This window comes from Giardia intestinalis, chromosome 2, assembly GCF_000002435.2.
Source record: "Giardia intestinalis strain WB C6 chromosome 2, whole genome shotgun sequence".
Lineage (NCBI taxonomy): Eukaryota > Fornicata > Diplomonadida > Hexamitidae > Giardia > Giardia duodenalis.
Genome location: NC_051857.1, coordinates 251,611 through 269,122, shown reverse-complemented (window position 1 = coordinate 269,122; position 17,512 = coordinate 251,611). Strand labels below are relative to the sequence as shown.

The 17,512-nt window shown below is 47.9% G+C and overlaps 7 protein-coding genes across 7 annotated transcripts; 4 read left to right on the top strand and 3 right to left on the bottom strand.

The window, feature by feature from the left end:
• Window positions 1-12: 12 nt before the first annotated feature.
• GL50803_00114209 (uncharacterized protein) lies at window positions 13-9,384 on the bottom strand (the record flags this gene model as incomplete). The annotated part of the gene is made up of 1 exon (XM_038045670.1): window positions 13-9,384. One exon carries the CDS (start codon window positions 9,382-9,384, stop codon window positions 13-15), a length of 9,372 nt encoding a protein of 3,123 aa, XP_037901683.1.
• Window positions 9,385-9,512: 128 nt separating this feature from the next.
• On the top strand, window positions 9,513-9,949 carry GL50803_0027266 ([2Fe-2S] ferredoxin; the record flags this gene model as incomplete). The annotated part of the gene is made up of 2 exons (XM_001705479.1): window positions 9,513-9,534; window positions 9,570-9,949. The coding sequence occupies 2 exons, from the start codon at window positions 9,513-9,515 to the stop codon at window positions 9,947-9,949; spliced, it is 402 nt and encodes a 133-aa protein (XP_001705531.1).
• A 107-nt stretch (window positions 9,950-10,056) lies between these two features.
• GL50803_00103891 (Chaperonin 60) lies at window positions 10,057-11,700 on the top strand (the record flags this gene model as incomplete). The annotated part of the gene is made up of 1 exon (XM_001705480.1): window positions 10,057-11,700. The coding sequence occupies one exon, from the start codon at window positions 10,057-10,059 to the stop codon at window positions 11,698-11,700; it is 1,644 nt and encodes a 547-aa protein (XP_001705532.1).
• A 21-nt stretch (window positions 11,701-11,721) lies between these two features.
• On the bottom strand, window positions 11,722-12,486 carry GL50803_0017037 (uncharacterized protein; the record flags this gene model as incomplete). Its single annotated transcript, XM_001705481.1, has 1 exon — window positions 11,722-12,486. The coding sequence occupies one exon, from the start codon at window positions 12,484-12,486 to the stop codon at window positions 11,722-11,724; it is 765 nt and encodes a 254-aa protein (XP_001705533.1).
• Window positions 12,487-12,952: 466 nt separating this feature from the next.
• On the top strand, window positions 12,953-14,182 carry GL50803_0017036 (SET domain-containing protein; the record flags this gene model as incomplete). The annotated part of the gene is made up of 1 exon (XM_001705482.1): window positions 12,953-14,182. One exon carries the CDS (start codon window positions 12,953-12,955, stop codon window positions 14,180-14,182), a length of 1,230 nt encoding a protein of 409 aa, XP_001705534.1.
• Window positions 14,183-14,187: 5 nt separating this feature from the next.
• Window positions 14,188-15,174, bottom strand: GL50803_00103888 (uncharacterized protein; the record flags this gene model as incomplete). Its single annotated transcript, XM_001705483.1, has 1 exon — window positions 14,188-15,174. One exon carries the CDS (start codon window positions 15,172-15,174, stop codon window positions 14,188-14,190), a length of 987 nt encoding a protein of 328 aa, XP_001705535.1.
• Window positions 15,175-15,188: 14 nt separating this feature from the next.
• GL50803_00103887 (Dicer) lies at window positions 15,189-17,453 on the top strand (the record flags this gene model as incomplete). Its single annotated transcript, XM_001705484.1, has 1 exon — window positions 15,189-17,453. One exon carries the CDS (start codon window positions 15,189-15,191, stop codon window positions 17,451-17,453), a length of 2,265 nt encoding a protein of 754 aa, XP_001705536.1.
• Window positions 17,454-17,512: the final 59 nt, after the last annotated feature.

Sequence of the window (17,512 nt, the reverse complement as noted above, 5' to 3'; positions counted from 1 at the left end):
ATTCACACTCATCTAGGAAATAATTTCTAATAGGGAAGCCAGCGCCACACATTGATCAATTAGTGGGTTGTAGTCCCAACCGTCAATGTAAAATTTAAGGGCGTTAATCATCTCGATGCATCGCTGCATAAGCGTTTTTTGTAGGGTTATCTCATTCATCCCATGTTTGCACAGCTCGGTAGAATATCTCAAGCCAAGAACTATCCGGTCCATCATATACTTCAAGCTGATACTCAGGTATTCCGAGGGTTCGAACTCTTCCCAGCTAGACAGGAGAGACTCAGGACAGGTTGCGTTTGACTCTATCACAAGCCCGCCGTCACTGAAGGCAACGCTTGCCACAGACTCCCTATTACTTGAAAAATCTGGACATGTAAGATATCCACTTGTGCGATAAGCGCGGCTGATTCTACTCTCCATTGACGGCTCATCATTCCTTATACTGCAGCGTGTAAGCGTGTCATAGCTTGCGCCCGCTCCCACTGTGGTTCCTGGGAGACCGGGATACAGAGCCCCAAAGGCTCCACTGAAGCGCCCCTGCGTGGTGTCACTTTCCGCGGTTATAGAGACTTGTAGAGTCTGTGCCTGAGGAGTTCCCTCGATGGCACGTTGAGATATCACCCGTGCAATGCTAAGATTGCCTATGCTCAGTGCATTACTCAAGACAGGGGTTTGGGTTCGATTGGAGTGCAAGTCTTTAGGCATAGTGTTATGCTCGGCTGGGACGATTCTCTTCAGGAATAGCTCGGCTAGATGCACGGGTCCTTTGTTGACAAATGCCATAAGCATGCCAGAAAGCGTAAGCTGGATCTGTCCGAGCGGATCCTTATTCTGCACGTGCTGAGTGATGGCCGCAGCCTTTTCAAGAACCCTAAACGCGCTTGCGACTATGGGAGGAATCTTGTTACTGTACGAGCCTATTACTATCTGACGAGTCTTGTAAGAAGGAAATGCGTAAGGAACGAAGCAATACCGATCTATTTGTCCGTATACGGCTGTTTTCCCATCTTGTCTCCTATCCACCTCGTGTGTATCCGCATACGAGTACTTGAAGACGAAAGAGTAAAGATGTGCACCTTGCTTTTGTATGTCTGGATGCCTAACTTTTAGATCTAAGGAGGAATAGTTGGGTCCAGTCGCTCCACAGACGTACGAAAGAACTAGAGCAATATATCTATGTACATTAAATCCAGCAGCATCGAGTCTTTGTTGAGAAAACCTGGGAACAGGCGACAATGGTCTAAGAGGCGAGTCTTCGGTGATTGCACTCGCAGTAGAATTGACAGCAACGTTCCTGAGGCCATGCGAGTGATGTTGGTTGGATGCTGGCGTGGAGCCGATTATCCTGGAAAAGTATGCTAGCAGCGATGTTTGAATTCGATTCAAGATTGACTCTGTCAAATCTGTCCCTGGTATGAGTGTGATGGGTGTCACATTTGCTATGCGTATCGTCTTTGCTTTTATTTGGTCTGAATCAAGTCTCGAGCCCTGGCCGCAAATAATAACGTCAGGGTACTTAGCGGTATAGAATGTTCTCAGATTGAGGCGGAAGTCATCTGGACTGAGGTTATTACAGTATATGTATTCCTCAACGTCCACATCTTCACTGAAGTTATGGAATGACACGAGGTACATCCGTGACTTGGTCACTTGTTCGCCTGCCAGGTATTGCTTGATAGATTTGGTGTATAGCTCTGCTGCTTCGATTGCTTTGTTAATGTTCCCAAACTTGTTATGTAGCTGCAGTAGCAGACTGAATACAACAGACGCTTGCCAAAAATAGTTGCTCTTTAAAAAGATCTCGCCTGCTGTGGCCAGATGTCCAAAAAAATCGTGTAGAGAGAAGGGAGAAGCACTCTGATCAAACATTCTCTGGATCACATCTTTTTCCGTCTGTATCGTGAGACCTGGGAGAATACGCCGGAAGTCATGGATGCACTCCCTGAACAACCATATTTGCTCCAGCCGATAGGGTATTTGCGAAATTACGCTAGAAATTGTCGGAGAATCAACAATGTTTTGATAGAGCGCCTGTGAGCCAGACCTTGGCGACAAAAGGGCAGACCTCGACGATTTGGAGCTTATCAGAAGACCAGGAATGATCGCATAACGCAGTTCCACGTCATAGGAGTCGCTTATAGTGGCCTCTCGGTGGGTCAACTCAGAAATGAGGCTGCACATTAAAATTGCCATGTGGGCTGCCTCAATTTGCCTGTCATGCTCCAGTAAAAGATGGAACAACGCGTGTAATGCTTCAAAGCGCATCTCTGGTTGCTGAAAGTAGAGCTCTGCCTGGTCAAAGTACAGGTTCAAAAGATAATCCAGTTGGTAGCACTGCTTTCCGGTATGTGGATTGATGCAGAATGCCATGTTATTTATATGGTTTCGATCCAGTAAAATCTGACGCAGCTTCTCAGATATATTAGCCAGTGCGTTGCTATCTCTAGTTATATCATCAATCACAATGAGCATGGTCTCGTACTCGTTCTTATTCGTGACTAGACTTGAGAAAAGAGTGGATATCTGGACTAGACTAACGTTGTTAACCCTATTTATGCGATAGCTCTCTTCTCGAAGCAGCATTCTGACAAGCTCAACTGACTTTTTATACAGTTTTTCTTTGCCTTCGATTGCGAGTTCAACTGCCTTCTTATGCTGATCATCGTTATTGTCCTTTGCAGGAGCGAGCGACTTATTCTGCAGGGCTCCCCTACTTTCCATTGCTAAACGGAATAGAACCCTATATATGTTAAAGTACGCAAACATCGGCTCAATGGATGAGTACCGTGAATCTATATACAAGTAGTCCTTATACCCGCTCACGAAGTCACGTGCATAATCCAAGAGCTTAATTCTGAGTTGATCAGTAAATAAGGGGCAAGGAATAAAGTTATAAATAGTAAGATGCACCGCCCACACCATTCTAGCGATCATGCACACCAGGGTATGCGAGTTGGGTACATCTTCTAAGCGCTTGAAGGAGGTATTCTGCCTTGCCTGCTCAGACGACTTGTCTGCCGGATCAATCGACTTTCGTTTTATTACAGTGGAATTCTGCACGTTGCCCAGCTCTCTGGTAGCGAGTGGGGAGTGCCGCAAGCTATCAGGACCTAAAAGAGTAGGATAAAAGGGACCCCCAGAAATGATGCGCCTGTAGTCGCCGTGTCCTTTGATAGTGGAAATGAGGATACGGAATTGGTGAAAAACGCGCTTGAAATACGACAGTCCGAGCACGAGGATAATATGACCTAGATGAGCGATACATTGCTCGTCTACCTTTTGAAGTGCCTGGTTTGCAGAGGTATCCGTGGCCAAATCAGCTATGGTATATAGCTGAAATACGGTGGAATCTGACTGATTATCAAATAGAATACTGCTTTCTGTTGATGCTTCTAATAGTCCCAGCCTTCCGCTATTGCGGAACGAGCTCCTAACACTGCTGATTAGTAGGGATGCCTGCAGGGCAGAAAACTCATCCATATCGCTATAGTCTCCAGTCACTCCGTCTTGAGAAGCCTCCTGCACTGGTATTTTGTCCAATTGCCCCCCTTTAGACTTCGATCGCATGGAGACACGCTTTCTGCCCGTTACAAATGCGTTCTTGCTTCGCGGAGGCGTTGCGTTGCTATCGAACAGACTCTTTCGGATGGGAGACCTGTCCTGGCGCTCACTGGGGGTTGCTAGTGTACTCGTCTCAAGCAGATCCAGTTCCCCATTATGACCCAGGCCCTTTGTTGAGCTAGCGGAACGCTTCTTAGCAAACAGGTTACGAAATATCTTTGCTTTAATCGGCCGTCTCTGGTGCCGGGATTTTATAGCGGCCAAATCGACTTGTGGACTTGTTGAAATATGGGAAGGGGAATAAAGAAGTTCAAGCTGTCTGAGATATACACCAACCAAACACGCCATCTTATCTGTAGCGCTGTGGAACTCACTGCTTTTCACAATATAGTCCATCTCGTACCGCGTTGCCGCTTGATATATGTTAGCCATGTGATGATCCAGAAAGCTCATTGATCCTACGGATAGAAAGTGCGAGGAGGCCAACGAGTCACTCGAATAATATTTTGGAATCATAGAAATGCATTGACAGACAGTAGCTAGATGATCAAGAGACGTGGTGGTGAGACTTAAGACGTCACGGTCGTAGACAAGCGCAAATAGGATAAGATGGATGACCGTTCGCACAATAACTGTAGAGATAGCTCTATCTGGTGCGTTTGTTGCTGCAATGTTGGTCGGGAGGCGGCCCAACTGAAGATTTGGTGTCCCGGACATTGTGGAGATGTTACTGGGCTCCATGGACGCAGATTGTATTTTAGCGACCCGGAGATTCGCACTGTCTTGAGCCTGTAAGCCAGGAATTGACGGATCACTTGACTCTCCATAGGTGAGGTCAACCTTCCGTTCCTCCACGGAAACACTTGCCTCTGCTCTCTGTGTTATCGCAGCAGCTCCCACTGCCTGTGGTAGATCAGCAGAATAGGAGAGCGAGATTACTCTGGTAAAGGTCATGATAAGAGCATAAAACACTGGCCGAACCAAGAAGGCTGTATGATGAGTATACTTGTCCCAGCCTCCGAAGAATGCGTCTGTGGTGAAAAAGGGAATGTCTAACAGTAGCTCCTTCATAAACATCACTATCAACTGCACTGTGGCACTGTCACATCGCATAAGACAGTGAACCAGCACTTCCTGAAAATACTTGAGAAGAGGAGGGACGAGTTGCTCGGTGGTCAGGCGCTCAATAGAATTAAATAGATCTTGGCGCTGCTTATCAGGCTGCGAGGACTTATCCGTAGATGGGAAAACGGGAGTTTGAGGTGGAGAAAAGCCCCCAATAGCTGCTGAGGGGATCGTTCTAACAATGCTGCCAGGGACAGGAGTGGAAGTACTAGAAGCTCGTTGCGTGGGAGAAGATGGTGGAAGCACTTGCTTAGTAGCCATATTTGTCAGAGCGTGAGAGGACACAGAGTCTGACCGAACCTCGGGTGCACGGGCAAGTTCGCGAATAGAGACCAAGTTATCTGGAGGAACTGGCGCAATTTCGCTTTCTATACGGCCAGCTTTAGAATAGCGACGAAACTGGTTGTAGGAAAAGTGAATATATGGTAGCCCTAAAGAGAACATTTCGGAAAAGAAGGGATAATAGATGTTCTTGTAGCAGTGGGTCAGAATCTTTGCAACAGGTTCAGGGGTCTCTATGCTGGCCAGCGTCTCTGCTTCAATGGTGTTCCACATAAAGTTAGTGGAGTGCATATCCTTGATTTGGTCCTGAATGCTTGTGAAGATCTGGAACTGCTTGAACTCGCCATAAGACCATGAGGTGTCGACTAATGTAGGTAGCACTTGGCCACAGAAACAAGTAGTAAGTACCGAGCCTAGAGTATCGTAATGAAAGGCGTGGCACACTGATATCACTCGGGCAATTGAGCGAGAGACATCCGGGAGAACTCCGGCTTTATCTAAGGTCCTAGCAATATAGACCAGCATTTTTCGCCCTAGGATGATCAGTAGTCTCTGTAGGCTGCTCTGAAGATAAAGAAGATCAGCATCTGTGTGTACAGTTGCTGGGGATTTAGTACTCGAAAGAACAGGTGTTTGTTTGCTATTAAGAGGTGACAGGGGAACATATGCATTAGCGCCGTCTGATGGGCTACTCTTAGACTGGGACATCGGAGAAAGAAGGCCTCCTGGTGTAAGCGCCTCATAGAATCGGTGCTCCAGAGTGCACTCTGTTTCGGCAAATATAAAGGCAAGAGACTTCTCAATTTGCTGAAGGCTATACCATGAGGCCTGCAGAGCAGCACCAAGAGATGTGTCTGCGTCTAGGTGAAGAAGGGCAGCTTCCACGAAGCCCGTAAGCTCGGAGAGAGTCTCTGGGTAGGCACTTTTATAAACGGCATTGGCAACGATCGAGGGTACTTCGTCAGTACAAGGCTTAGTGTAAAAAGAAGGCACAGGGTTGTTAAAACAGGTCCGACTATCTAGAAGAAATGAAAGGGAATAGGCAGACGTAGTAGATACTTTCTTCCACGGTTCCTGCAACTTTGAAATGTTTTCCAGCCTTTCCAGCCTTGAAGCCTTATTAGCATTGAGCTCCGGCTCCAAAGGAAGGAACGGTGACACCAATTTTCCATACTGCGTCTGGTCGCGGAGCAATGCGTCATACTGAGGCTTACTTCGAAAGACACATGCACTAAAGAGAATTCGTTGTGCATAAGAAAGAGCAGCGTCGTGGCTCGATGGCTGGTCTCTCTCAAAAGTTCGTGTTATCAGCACTAAAAGAGAAAGCCCACGAGCCATACTTGTAAGCACAACAGAGCTCTCAGTCACTTCCCTTATTAGAAGTATGCGTGACTGAATAGTAGAATGCATTGTTATAAACACCGGAAGATAGTGAAGAAGAGACACCATTAGATCCGGGTCCTCACCTTTCTGGAGAACCTCGAGAAGATCCTGCAGCCTGGCATTAAGAGAAGTTAGTAATTTGGAAAGCTCTAGGGGAGAAAGCTCTATCTCATAGGCAGAGGAGCCCGAGCTTGCCACGGTTCCGGCAATGGAGCCAGTCGCGCGGGAGATGCTTTGATCAATCAGACTGTACTGCTCTAGGACTTGAAAAACATTAACATTCTGAGTGAAAATGGAGCTTTGAGATGTGCACTTTACGACTAGGTGAGAGCTTGTGCGGTCTCCGATTGGAGAAGCAGAAAGATACCCTGAAGACAAATCTGTCTCAAACACTCGTAGGGAGAGATAGTCGGCAGAGAGATGGTACATGCGGTTGTGTGCAGAGTCAAACTGTTGAAGCGGGAGATAGGCATAGCCTATAGGGGTGAAGGCGTCGTTCTTGACAGCACGGTGCGTGGTCGCAGACTTTGTTGTGGAATCTGGCTGCCGAGAGGATCGATAGATAGTGCTCGCTGTGGACATGGATGTGGAAAAATTGGATGCCCCTAGAGTGATACCAGACGCACTGCTGGCATGGCTGAGTATCGTGTCATCAAGTGATACAAGCCGGTCTTGCTTATCGCCGTGCAAGGCATTGACCGAATATATCGTGAAAAAGAAATGCATGCCCTCTGTAATAACTAAAGGAAGTTCCAACTTGAATTCAGTACCAAAGTACGCTGCCTTGGTGTGGGGTGCACAGCAAGTTAATTGGGATGGAAGCAAGAGGGGAAGGTCCACAGTATTGACGCCTAGCTGAGCAACTCTGGAGCTTTCATAGCCAGTCAGCTGGACGACAGAACTGCAAAATATGCTCGAGGATGGTGCATTTGTTGGGTTGTAGTTATCTGTGTACCGAGAGTAAAACGACTGAATAATAGTATATGACGACAAGTCATCACTATCACGCAGTTCCACACGCACAAGCAGGTTCCCAGTGAACTTACGTCGGATGTAGCACTTGCTCATATATAAATACATTCTATTGTTGAACATTCCTGTGTTCAGTGGTGACAGAAATGCATGCTTGTTGAAGAAGTTATCGAGCTCTGCAGAATACACAATCCCATGGGCCGTAGTTGCTTGCTGGGAGATGCTTGTAGCACCTACCTCTAAGTCCATTATACCCCGTGCCAGGTTTGCCTCGCTGTTCGTTGAGAGTAGCCGCACCAGGTCATCTGCTGTAATTGGAGCACTGCAGTCTGCTGCCCCAGATAAAAGAGCAGCCAGCTCAGTAGGATAGCTCATACCATCAGTGCCCTGGAAATAAGGTGTATCGTTTGCCGAAGAGGATGACACGCTCGAGTTGTAGGCTTTGCGCAGATATCTCTGCCTCGCAACTGTCTGGTTGATTGTCATGTCTGGGTTGAGTGAGGTAGAAGAAAAGAGCTCCGAAAAGATAGTGAGAATGCTCTTGGACCGGTGGAAGACTCCCAAGTTGAGAAACTGCACTGTGAGCGAAGCATGGATGTAGTGGACTTCGGGTATGTTCTTGCGTAACCATTCACGGTAGTGCTCCTCCAGAAGTTCGTGGAATCCCTCCGAGTTAGTCAAGAAATCTTCATAACTTTGATCTAAGAGGACGAAGTGCCACGCTGGTCCATGATTGTATCTAGAAAGCGGTGTAATGAGAATTTTATCTCCGCTGAGAATAGGTGCGTGTGATTTCAGAATGTACTGCATGAGCTTATCGGAAGATGGCTTATGAACACCATCCAAAATTGGCTGTGGAGAGAGGAGGAGAGACGACAAGTCCAGAGATGCAAAGCCGAAAGCTACAGGCGTCCTCACTGCACCAGCACGCTTCCATACATTGGCAGCCCGTGAGCAAATAGAGTTCTGATCCTTCTTCTGAAGTTCTGTCATCACTACAGAGCCATTAGAGCCGACAGTATCAAAAAGCGTCTTCTTTTCACCCCCCGTATTCACCACACTTGCTGTGCTGGCTGCAATTATACTGGCTGTGGCCATCTTGGCTGCCTCTCTCGCCGCGCCTTTGGAAGATTGCTTTCCTTCCTGAGACATGATCTTAGAATAGATTGCGTGCCTTGTTTGGTGTTCATTGTGCCAGAGCTGTTCCAGTTGCATGACCAGGACTAAATCTGCCAAATTGTAGTCGCAATCCAAGGGAAACCTAAGCTCAACAAGCCTGCTGGCCTCAGCAATTGCAGTTACGTCCCTCCCGGAGGACTCATGACCCATTAAACTTAGCACATCCTTTGTAGTGAAGTCGAAGTGTGCGCTTTCACTGACCTTGTGAAGGGTAAGCTTTGAATCGGTTGTGCGCCGTAGATAAACCGCTAGGGAGCCCCAGAGAGGCTCATATCGTTGCTTATTCGTGTCTCCATAGGTTACATTGGTAATATCAATGAGAAGGTGGAGGCAAGGCCGCCGAGAACCCCCAGGGGACCGTAAGCTCCTAGGAACCATGCTATAGCCTGACAAATCGCCTAAGGCTTCTAAAGATCCGCTAGAATAAGAGGGATAGCGTACAGGGAGAAAGGCCGGCTGGCCGCTAAGGATTGCATCTGTGGCTCGATGTATATTGTTAGAATGCTGGGGAGCTATCAACTCATCCATCTCAGAAGCTGACAACTGGAATCTGACGCAATTTATGGAGGGGTTAGGCCGTGGCCATACACAAATCGCCGATTTTCTCGTTAATAGCTCGATGACAGACCGGAGAAGAATTGGCGGGTCTGAGAGTTGTTCGTACCGAGTAAGCACACTACTGGGAACGGGATCCCTGCACAGCGCAGAGCTAGCCACATGCATAATGGTAGGCTTAGGGGGACACTTGCTTAGATCAAAAGCCCGCCCTAGTACCCTTCTGACCATATCAACATCAAGTACTTCACTTTCTATGGGCTGTTTTATATCAGTTGTGCTCCATTTCTGTGCGTTATCTACCTTAACAAACAAAGTTGGAAGCATTTTTTATGACTCGAATCTTTATGGCCGACTGAGGCCAGTGTTAACCTATACTGTCATACACTTTGACGTAACGTTTGGCAATTTTAGCCTACCACAAAAACCATGAACATTTTAAAACTTGAGACTCCATGTCTCTACTATCGTCAATAACTATGTTGAGAACCACCCAAACAACTAACACACAGGGCGCTTCATAACGTTCCGAGTGGTCCAACAGGGCGTGGAACACACAGTTTCAGGTGCTGTCGGCCAGAGCTTACTAGATGCCATCAAGGCTGCGCATATCCCCATTCAGGACGCGTGCGAAGGACACCTTGGCTGTGGTACCTGCGGTGTTTATTTGGACAAAAAGACGTACAAGCGTATTCCGCGAGCGACAAAGGAAGAAGCGGTTCTCCTAGATCAGGTACCCAACCCCAAGCCCACATCGCGGCTTTCGTGTGCAGTAAAACTCAGTAGCATGCTGGAGGGAGCGACAGTACGCATACCCTCCTTTAACAAGAACGTCCTTAGCGAAAGTGACATTCTTGCAAGCGAAGAGAAGAAAAGGCACGGGCAGCACTGAAATGGCAGTGGGATTGGTTTGCTCGATCAATCAACTATCGTCGCTACTACTGTGGAGGTGTAAATTTTATCAGATGCTGACACCTTCCAATGCTTTAAAGCATATAAATGCTCCAGCATTATACCTCCGTCATTAGTGGAGAGGATGCGCGGTCGGGACTTCTCCGAGGGATTAAGACCATTGCAGATGTTGTGGCTACCACACTCGGCCCCCGAGGACGCGCAGTTATTCTGGCAGATGGAAGTGCATCTGGCACCACGAAGGTGACGAAGGATGGGGTCTCAGTTGCACGAGCAATTAATTTATCTGGACTGGAAGGCGTGGGTGCCGACCTCATTAAAGATGCGTCTCTTCGTACAAATACCATGGCAGGGGATGGAACCACAACTTCTCTTATTCTCTCCGGCAAACTAGTCAATGAGATGAACAAGTATGCATTAAGTGGGTTAGGGAATCTCCAGTTACTCCAGGCTCTCAATTCAGCTGGTGTAGATTGCCTCCAATCTCTAAGAAAGCAATCCAGAGCCATTGAGAGCAATAAGATGCTTTATAGCGTGGCCACAATTGCAGCCAACAACGACCCCAAAATTGGTAAGGTTGTTTCTGACGCATTTGCGGCTGTTGGCCGAGAAGGAACAATAACTGTCGAGGATGGATATACAGACATTGACACGCTTAACGTTACCGACGGATGCTCCATTCCAAGTGGGTTTTTGTCTCCTTATTTCGCTCTGGGAGGCTCCCGTTACCTTGAGCTCACCAACCCGTTGGTGGTCATTACCGACACAGTTCTGTCCTCAGCAGCTCCTCTTGTTTCTATTCTGGAACGTTGCGTGAAAGAGAAAAGACCACTTCTTATTATAGCATCGGATGTGACAGGGGACGCATTAAGTACACTCGCAATCAATACACTCAAAGGTACTGTGCGTTGCTGTGCCGTCCGCGCTCCAGGCTACGGAGACGTTAAGAAGGGCGTACTGGAGGATCTTGCAGCAGTAGTGGGGATACCGACGTATATCTCAGATGAGCTCCACACTGCCAGTGCTCCGGGAAGCGCGGTTCTTTCTAATATTGGATCCTGTCACAAAGCAATCATAACACCAGCAAATACAGTTTTACACTTCAATGACGACAAGAACTGCAACTCACTTATCCGTGGACGTGTCGCGGGTCTGCGTTCTCTTTTAGAATCGAATAACCTCACCAACTATCAACGGAGTAAGTTAAATGAACGTATAGGCAGACTATTGGGTAAGGTGTGTACTATCCGCATAGGCGCGAAAACAGAGCTTGAGGCAGAGGAAAAGAAAGATAGATATATAGATTCTCTCTCTGCAGCCCGGGCTGCTCTTGAGGGAGGACTTTTGCCGGGTGGTGGAGTAGCTTTTCTGCGTGCAGCACAGGTAATGGAGCGAAAGCTTGCCGAAGGAAAGGTAGCAGACCCGGTGACTATCGCAGCACACAAAGCCCTCATCGCTGCCCTTCATGAACCTGCCCGGATCATCGCTGAAAGTGCAGGAGCAAGTGGCCACGTTGTGGCTGAAGCCATAAAGAACTCTCCGGACAACTTCTATGGCTTTGATGCCCTGAATGGGCAATTTGTTAACATGGAGAAAGCAGGCATACTGGATGCAACCAAAGTAGTTACAACTGCACTTGATTCTGCACTGGGAGTTTCGTCTGTTCTTTTGAACACAGACGCAGTTGTTCAACCAATTCCCACCGACACCAATCTGTTTAAAAATAAATAGTACAATTTATTTTAGGACGTGTTACACGCCTGCATCAGCTGCTATATAGTGTGCAACCCGTTGTCTCAGCTCGTGCAAGCGGGCCTCTTGGTCACTTGGTGCCACGGCTAAGTACATTTCTTTCCTTTCGGCCTTCTTAACCCGACACGCCCGCCTCGAGGTAGATTGTCTGCGGCGCTCATCGAGACGCATTTTTATGTGTATGAGCGAGTGACGTACATTCCCGACTACGTCGCTTGTTTGTTGAGAAGTCAGCTGAAGAGCGGCTGACTGAAGTTCTGCTATATTTTGATCTAACACCCGCACAAGGTCCTTTTCCAGAGTATTCTTCTCCCTTATATCTTCATACATTTTCATGCAAATTGTTCCAGCGCTATCCCTGATGGACTCCGTTGCCATCTTGTAGTTCTCGTCATCTTGGGCAAAAGCGACTGCTTCTGGGCGTCGGGCAGCCCACTGGACGAGAACATCAGAGCTGAAAGTGCGGTCAACCTCTTGCTCGAGGTCTTCCAGCAGTCTCTGAAGGTCGAGCTCGTCCATGTTCATCAGCGCAGCAACATCCCTGTCTAAGAGGATTTCATCTTCTCGTGCGGAGAGATCATCCACCGGTCCTAAATGAGCAATATCTGCGGAGTCTGTGTCGAACTCGCCTCCTATCTCGTTAGCGCATCTGCGTAGCATTGCTGCACCAAGACGCTCCTTGTTTCTGTAGGCTAATGGCAGACGAGTCTCGTTGGCCAATAGAAACGAGCCCAACACAGTCACCTGTCCGCCCTCTTCGCTCATGTTTTTTTAAGATCCACGTTAGATCCATGCCATAACTGGAAGGCTGTTGGCACATCAATTTAGCATCTAAGAGTCGTTATGGAGGAACTCTAGACTTGCAGACTCATACATCGCTTAATGCATTGGAGCATATGGGCTGTTGACCACTGTAACACTCTGTTAACGGCACAACTCTGAAAGAGTATCTATCTCAGAATAGAAACTCAGAATAGAAACCAAGTTAGTATGCATAGATCTAGCAATGCTAGTAACGAATGTATAGACTTTGTATACATATTGCAAGGAAGCATAGAGACAGTACGGAGCTTCCTTGTTGGTAGCAGCTACAGTACTAAGGTGACCAAGGCTTATTCTGACTATGAATTTCCGTGCACGTTTCTTCGGACACACTTCCCTTTTATCTATTGCTCTAGCGCGCCGAGAGATTTCAAAGAACTACTGATTAGACAAACAAAGTAATTTTGCAATGAATACAGATTTATATGCTCACTATGCGCAGCTGCTGATGGGTACGAACCTAGAGGTGAGGCGGTCACTCATTGGACAGAGGTCGCGCGCAAACAAGCGACTGAGCAAACGAGCCACTTTCCGCCAGGGTGAAATGAAAGGGTTATTTCTCACCGAAAATGCCGAAGAGGGCACACAGGTTATTGTTGAAAACCCCCTAATCTGCTGGCTTCACCCATCCTATGTCAAGGAGGTCTATACCGATAAGCAAACAAGCAGTCAACACGGCCGTACCCACGATGAGTTTGATTCGCCTCGGGAACAGATCAGCCCCGCGGTCCAGACTCCACGCGAACGCCTGGACTTAACGGCTCGCAATTCACTATCAAAGTACGTCATTCAGCCCACCAATGAGAAGCGTTACTGTTTTTGTTGTCTTTCTTCAATCAAAGGCCAGCCCGTTCCATGTAAGCACCGCAAGGAAAATGCGTTTTCGTGTCGGCATGAATACTGCTCAGAGAATTGTCGTGAACGGCATTACATTCTTGGTCATGTAGCCCTATGTGTTTCCCTCTGGCCAGACATCGCCGAAGATATTCTGCATACCATCCACGACTGCCCAGAGCTATGTGCCCCCTTCTCTGCATATAACGTCCTGGAGATTATGGCCCAAATTATGTGCAAAGAGGCCGCGTATCTAATGGAGATAGAGGACGAAGCACTGAGCCTCCAATACGCATTTATGTACTATGCATATCTGGAGCCTGGAAATCAGGCCCGGAAGACAAAGCTGAGTTCTTCACAAAACCTCCCCAATGTGGTTTTTCCAGATATAGGTCGTGTTTTCGAGAAACTTATCCCAGACGTATCATTTGCGGAGCATTATTTTCTATTAACGAGGGCAACACTTTTGGGAGCTCAAATGTTTAACTATTTTGTGTGCATATTATTAACAAATAGCTATAGCATAGAGGATAAGACCGGACAGGAGATAGGCGCAGGCCTCTATTCTCTAATATCTTGCTGCAACCACAGCTGCACACCTAATGCTCAAGTTATTTTTGGAGATAGCGAAAATGCGCGCGAAGCCACGCTTGTTCTATTGCGGCCGTGTGCCCAAAAAGAGGAACTTTATATCTCATATATTACGGACCTGGGTCGCTCGGTGGTCGAGCGTCGGCGTGAGCTTGCGCAGTGGTGCTTTACCTGTCAATGCACGCGCTGTCTTGCCGAGTTATCTTTGGAATAAAATATTTAAAGCATTACTAATATGAGGGACCATACACTGGTTCCTGCCAAGACTATGGGAAGCCGAGAATTTAGAGCCTCCAAGCAATATATGGAGCAGTGCGTGTCTTCATAGATCGTAGTGTCCTTGAAAAGCACCCGGCCACCAAGAGTTCCCACGCAAATCCCGTCTTCAACGGGGGAAATGGCGCTGACAGGCCCGCCGCAATCTGGCAAATGGGTGTCGGGAGTGAGAGTGTCCAGTGGCACCGTAAGCACAGACCCATTGAAAGTGCCAACGTAGAGGACTCTGGATTGTTGGCATAGATGCGCTGCAGTGATAATGTTCATTGCGCCAAGGACTGGAAGAGTGACAGATCTGTTTGTTTCTGGCTGAAGAAATGTGTCTGCTGCAGTACTAAAGAGGTCAATCCGCCCAGAGGAATAAAGGATCAGAAGCCGTGACTCCCCTCCTGAGCCGGGGATAAAACCACATGTGAAGACCTCGCTTCCGGCACTAAGAGTGCTGCAGCGCTGTAGATCCAGCAGTGGAGGGCGCTCACTTGCAAGGATTCCTGCCATACCATCGAGTCTGTAAACACCTCCAACTGCAGTCATAACCACGAAAATCCCACCCATGTCATCAAATGCAATTGAGTGGACTGGATTCTCACAAGGCAGCCGTGCAGCAGCCACGAGCACCCCGCTCTCAGCACAGAGAATGACCAGAGTTCCATCTTCGAATCCTAGAAGTAAGTGCTGCCGTGGGGATCCAAGCCGATGAATCAGCATGAACGTAAGCTTCTGTGTCGTTACACTCATATTTGGGCCATACGAAAGCGGCCGCGCAACCTGTCGCACGAGAGAGACAGAAGACTCAGAGACAGTCACTGTCGCAGCGATGGGGCCATGGGGGGTAGAGTTACCCACGACAATCCTAGCCATCTCCCCATGCGCGTCCAGGCGTGCTATAAAGCGTGGGAGCAAGTCAATTGAAAAGGGCTTGGCCTTCATGATTTTTAGTAGGAATGCATGCTTTGGGACACTGTTGCACAGTTGTGACTACTAGAGGACCATCCCACTGGTTGCTACTTCTAGACACTCACCTGGGCACCTTGCCAGGGTTTAAGGTTAGTGCAGGCCGAGGGCTTCCCGCCGCAGAGGTGTACTTTGAAGCGGGTCCGAGGGTGTCTCTCTCTCGAACTGATGCAACTATAGTAGCCGTGTATCAGTCCATTCTCTTTCAGCTGCTGGGACCCACATTTCCTGCTTCATGGACTGAGATTGGAGCAACAATGCCTCACAATGAATACACTTTCCCTCGATTTATATCCAATCCACCACAATTCGCCACCCTGGCATTTTTACCCTTACTATCTCCTACCAGCCCTCTGGACTTGCGTGCATTAATGGTCACTGCACAACTCATGTGTGATGCAAAGCGCTTGTCAGATGAATATACAGACTATTCCACTTTATCTGCATCCCTCCATGGGCGTATGGTTGCAACTCCCGAAATAAGCTGGTCTCTTTATGTCGTTCTTGGGATCGATTCTACCCAAACTAGCCTTTCTTACTTTACCAGAGCAAATGAATCAATAACATACATGAGATACTATGCAACAGCCCACAATATTCACCTGCGTGCTGCAGATCTTCCGCTTGTGGCAGCAGTCAGATTAGACGATCTAAAAGACCACCAGATTCCCGCGCCTGGATCCTGGGATGATTTGGCTCCCAAGCTTCGCTTCCTGCCGCCTGAGCTCTGCCTACTGCTGCCAGATGAATTTGATCTAATCAGGGTCCAGGCGCTTCAATTTCTACCAGAGATTGCTAAGCACATATGTGACATACAGAATACAATCTGTGCCCTGGATAAAAGCTTTCCTGACTGTGGGCGGATCGGTGGCGAGCGATACTTTGCAATCACTGCCGGACTTCGGCTCGATCAGGGGCGTGGACGAGGGCTTGCCGGTTGGAGAACACCCTTTGGGCCTTTTGGTGTAAGTCACACCGATGTTTTCCAGCGACTCGAATTGCTAGGAGATGCTGTGTTAGGCTTTATCGTGACTGCCCGCCTCCTTTGCCTTTTTCCAGATGCGTCTGTGGGAACACTTGTTGAGCTAAAGATGGAGCTTGTTCGCAATGAGGCTCTAAACTATCTTGTACAAACGCTTGGACTTCCTCAGTTGGCGGAGTTTTCCAACAACCTTGTGGCGAAGAGCAAAACATGGGCAGATATGTATGAGGAGATCGTTGGATCAATCTTTACGGGACCTAATGGAATCTATGGCTGTGAGGAATTTCTTGCGAAGACGCTTATGAGTCCCGAACACTCCAAGACAGTAGGATCTGCCTGTCCAGATGCAGTCACCAAGGCATCAAAGCGTGTTTGCATGGGAGAAGCGGGGGCGCATGAATTCAGAAGCCTTGTGGACTATGCTTGTGAGCAAGGCATTAGTGTCTTCTGTTCTTCGCGGGTGTCAACTATGTTTCTCGAGCGTCTCAGAGACATTCCAGCAGAGGACATGCTAGATTGGTACCGACTTGGTATCCAGTTTTCGCATCGTTCAGGCCTATCAGGACCTGGCGGCGTCGTATCAGTTATAGACATAATGACACATTTGGCTCGAGGCCTATGGCTGGGCTCTCCAGGCTTCTATGTTGAACAGCAAACTGATAAGAATGAGTCGGCTTGTCCGCCCACTATACCTGTTTTATATATCTATCATCGCTCTGTGCAGTGTCCTGTTTTATATGGGTCGCTCACAGAAACCCCTACAGGGCCCGTTGCTTCTAAGGTTCTCGCTCTCTATGAGAAGATTCTGGCATATGAGTCATCAGGAGGTAGTAAGCATATAGCAGCTCAGACAGTTAGCAGATCTCTGGCCGTACCCATTCCTAGTGGCACTATCCCCTTCCTGATTCGGTTATTGCAAATAGCACTAACTCCTCACGTGTACCAAAAACTTGAGCTTCTTGGAGACGCATTCCTGAAGTGCAGCCTTGCTCTCCATCTCCACGCTCTCCACCCCACGCTCACAGAGGGCGCTCTTACACGCATGCGGCAATCTGCAGAAACAAATTCTGTACTGGGAAGATTGACAAAAAGGTTTCCTTCTGTAGTTTCTGAGGTTATTATAGAATCCCATCCGAAAATACAGCCTGACAGCAAGGTTTATGGCGATACATTTGAAGCCATTTTGGCAGCAATTCTTCTTGCGTGCGGGGAAGAGGCAGCAGGTGCTTTTGTTCGAGAGCATGTTCTCCCACAAGTAGTAGCTGATGCGTAGTGTAATATCCATACACCCTTCTGGCGACCAAGGTGCTATAAGATTGACTTTGCTTACCG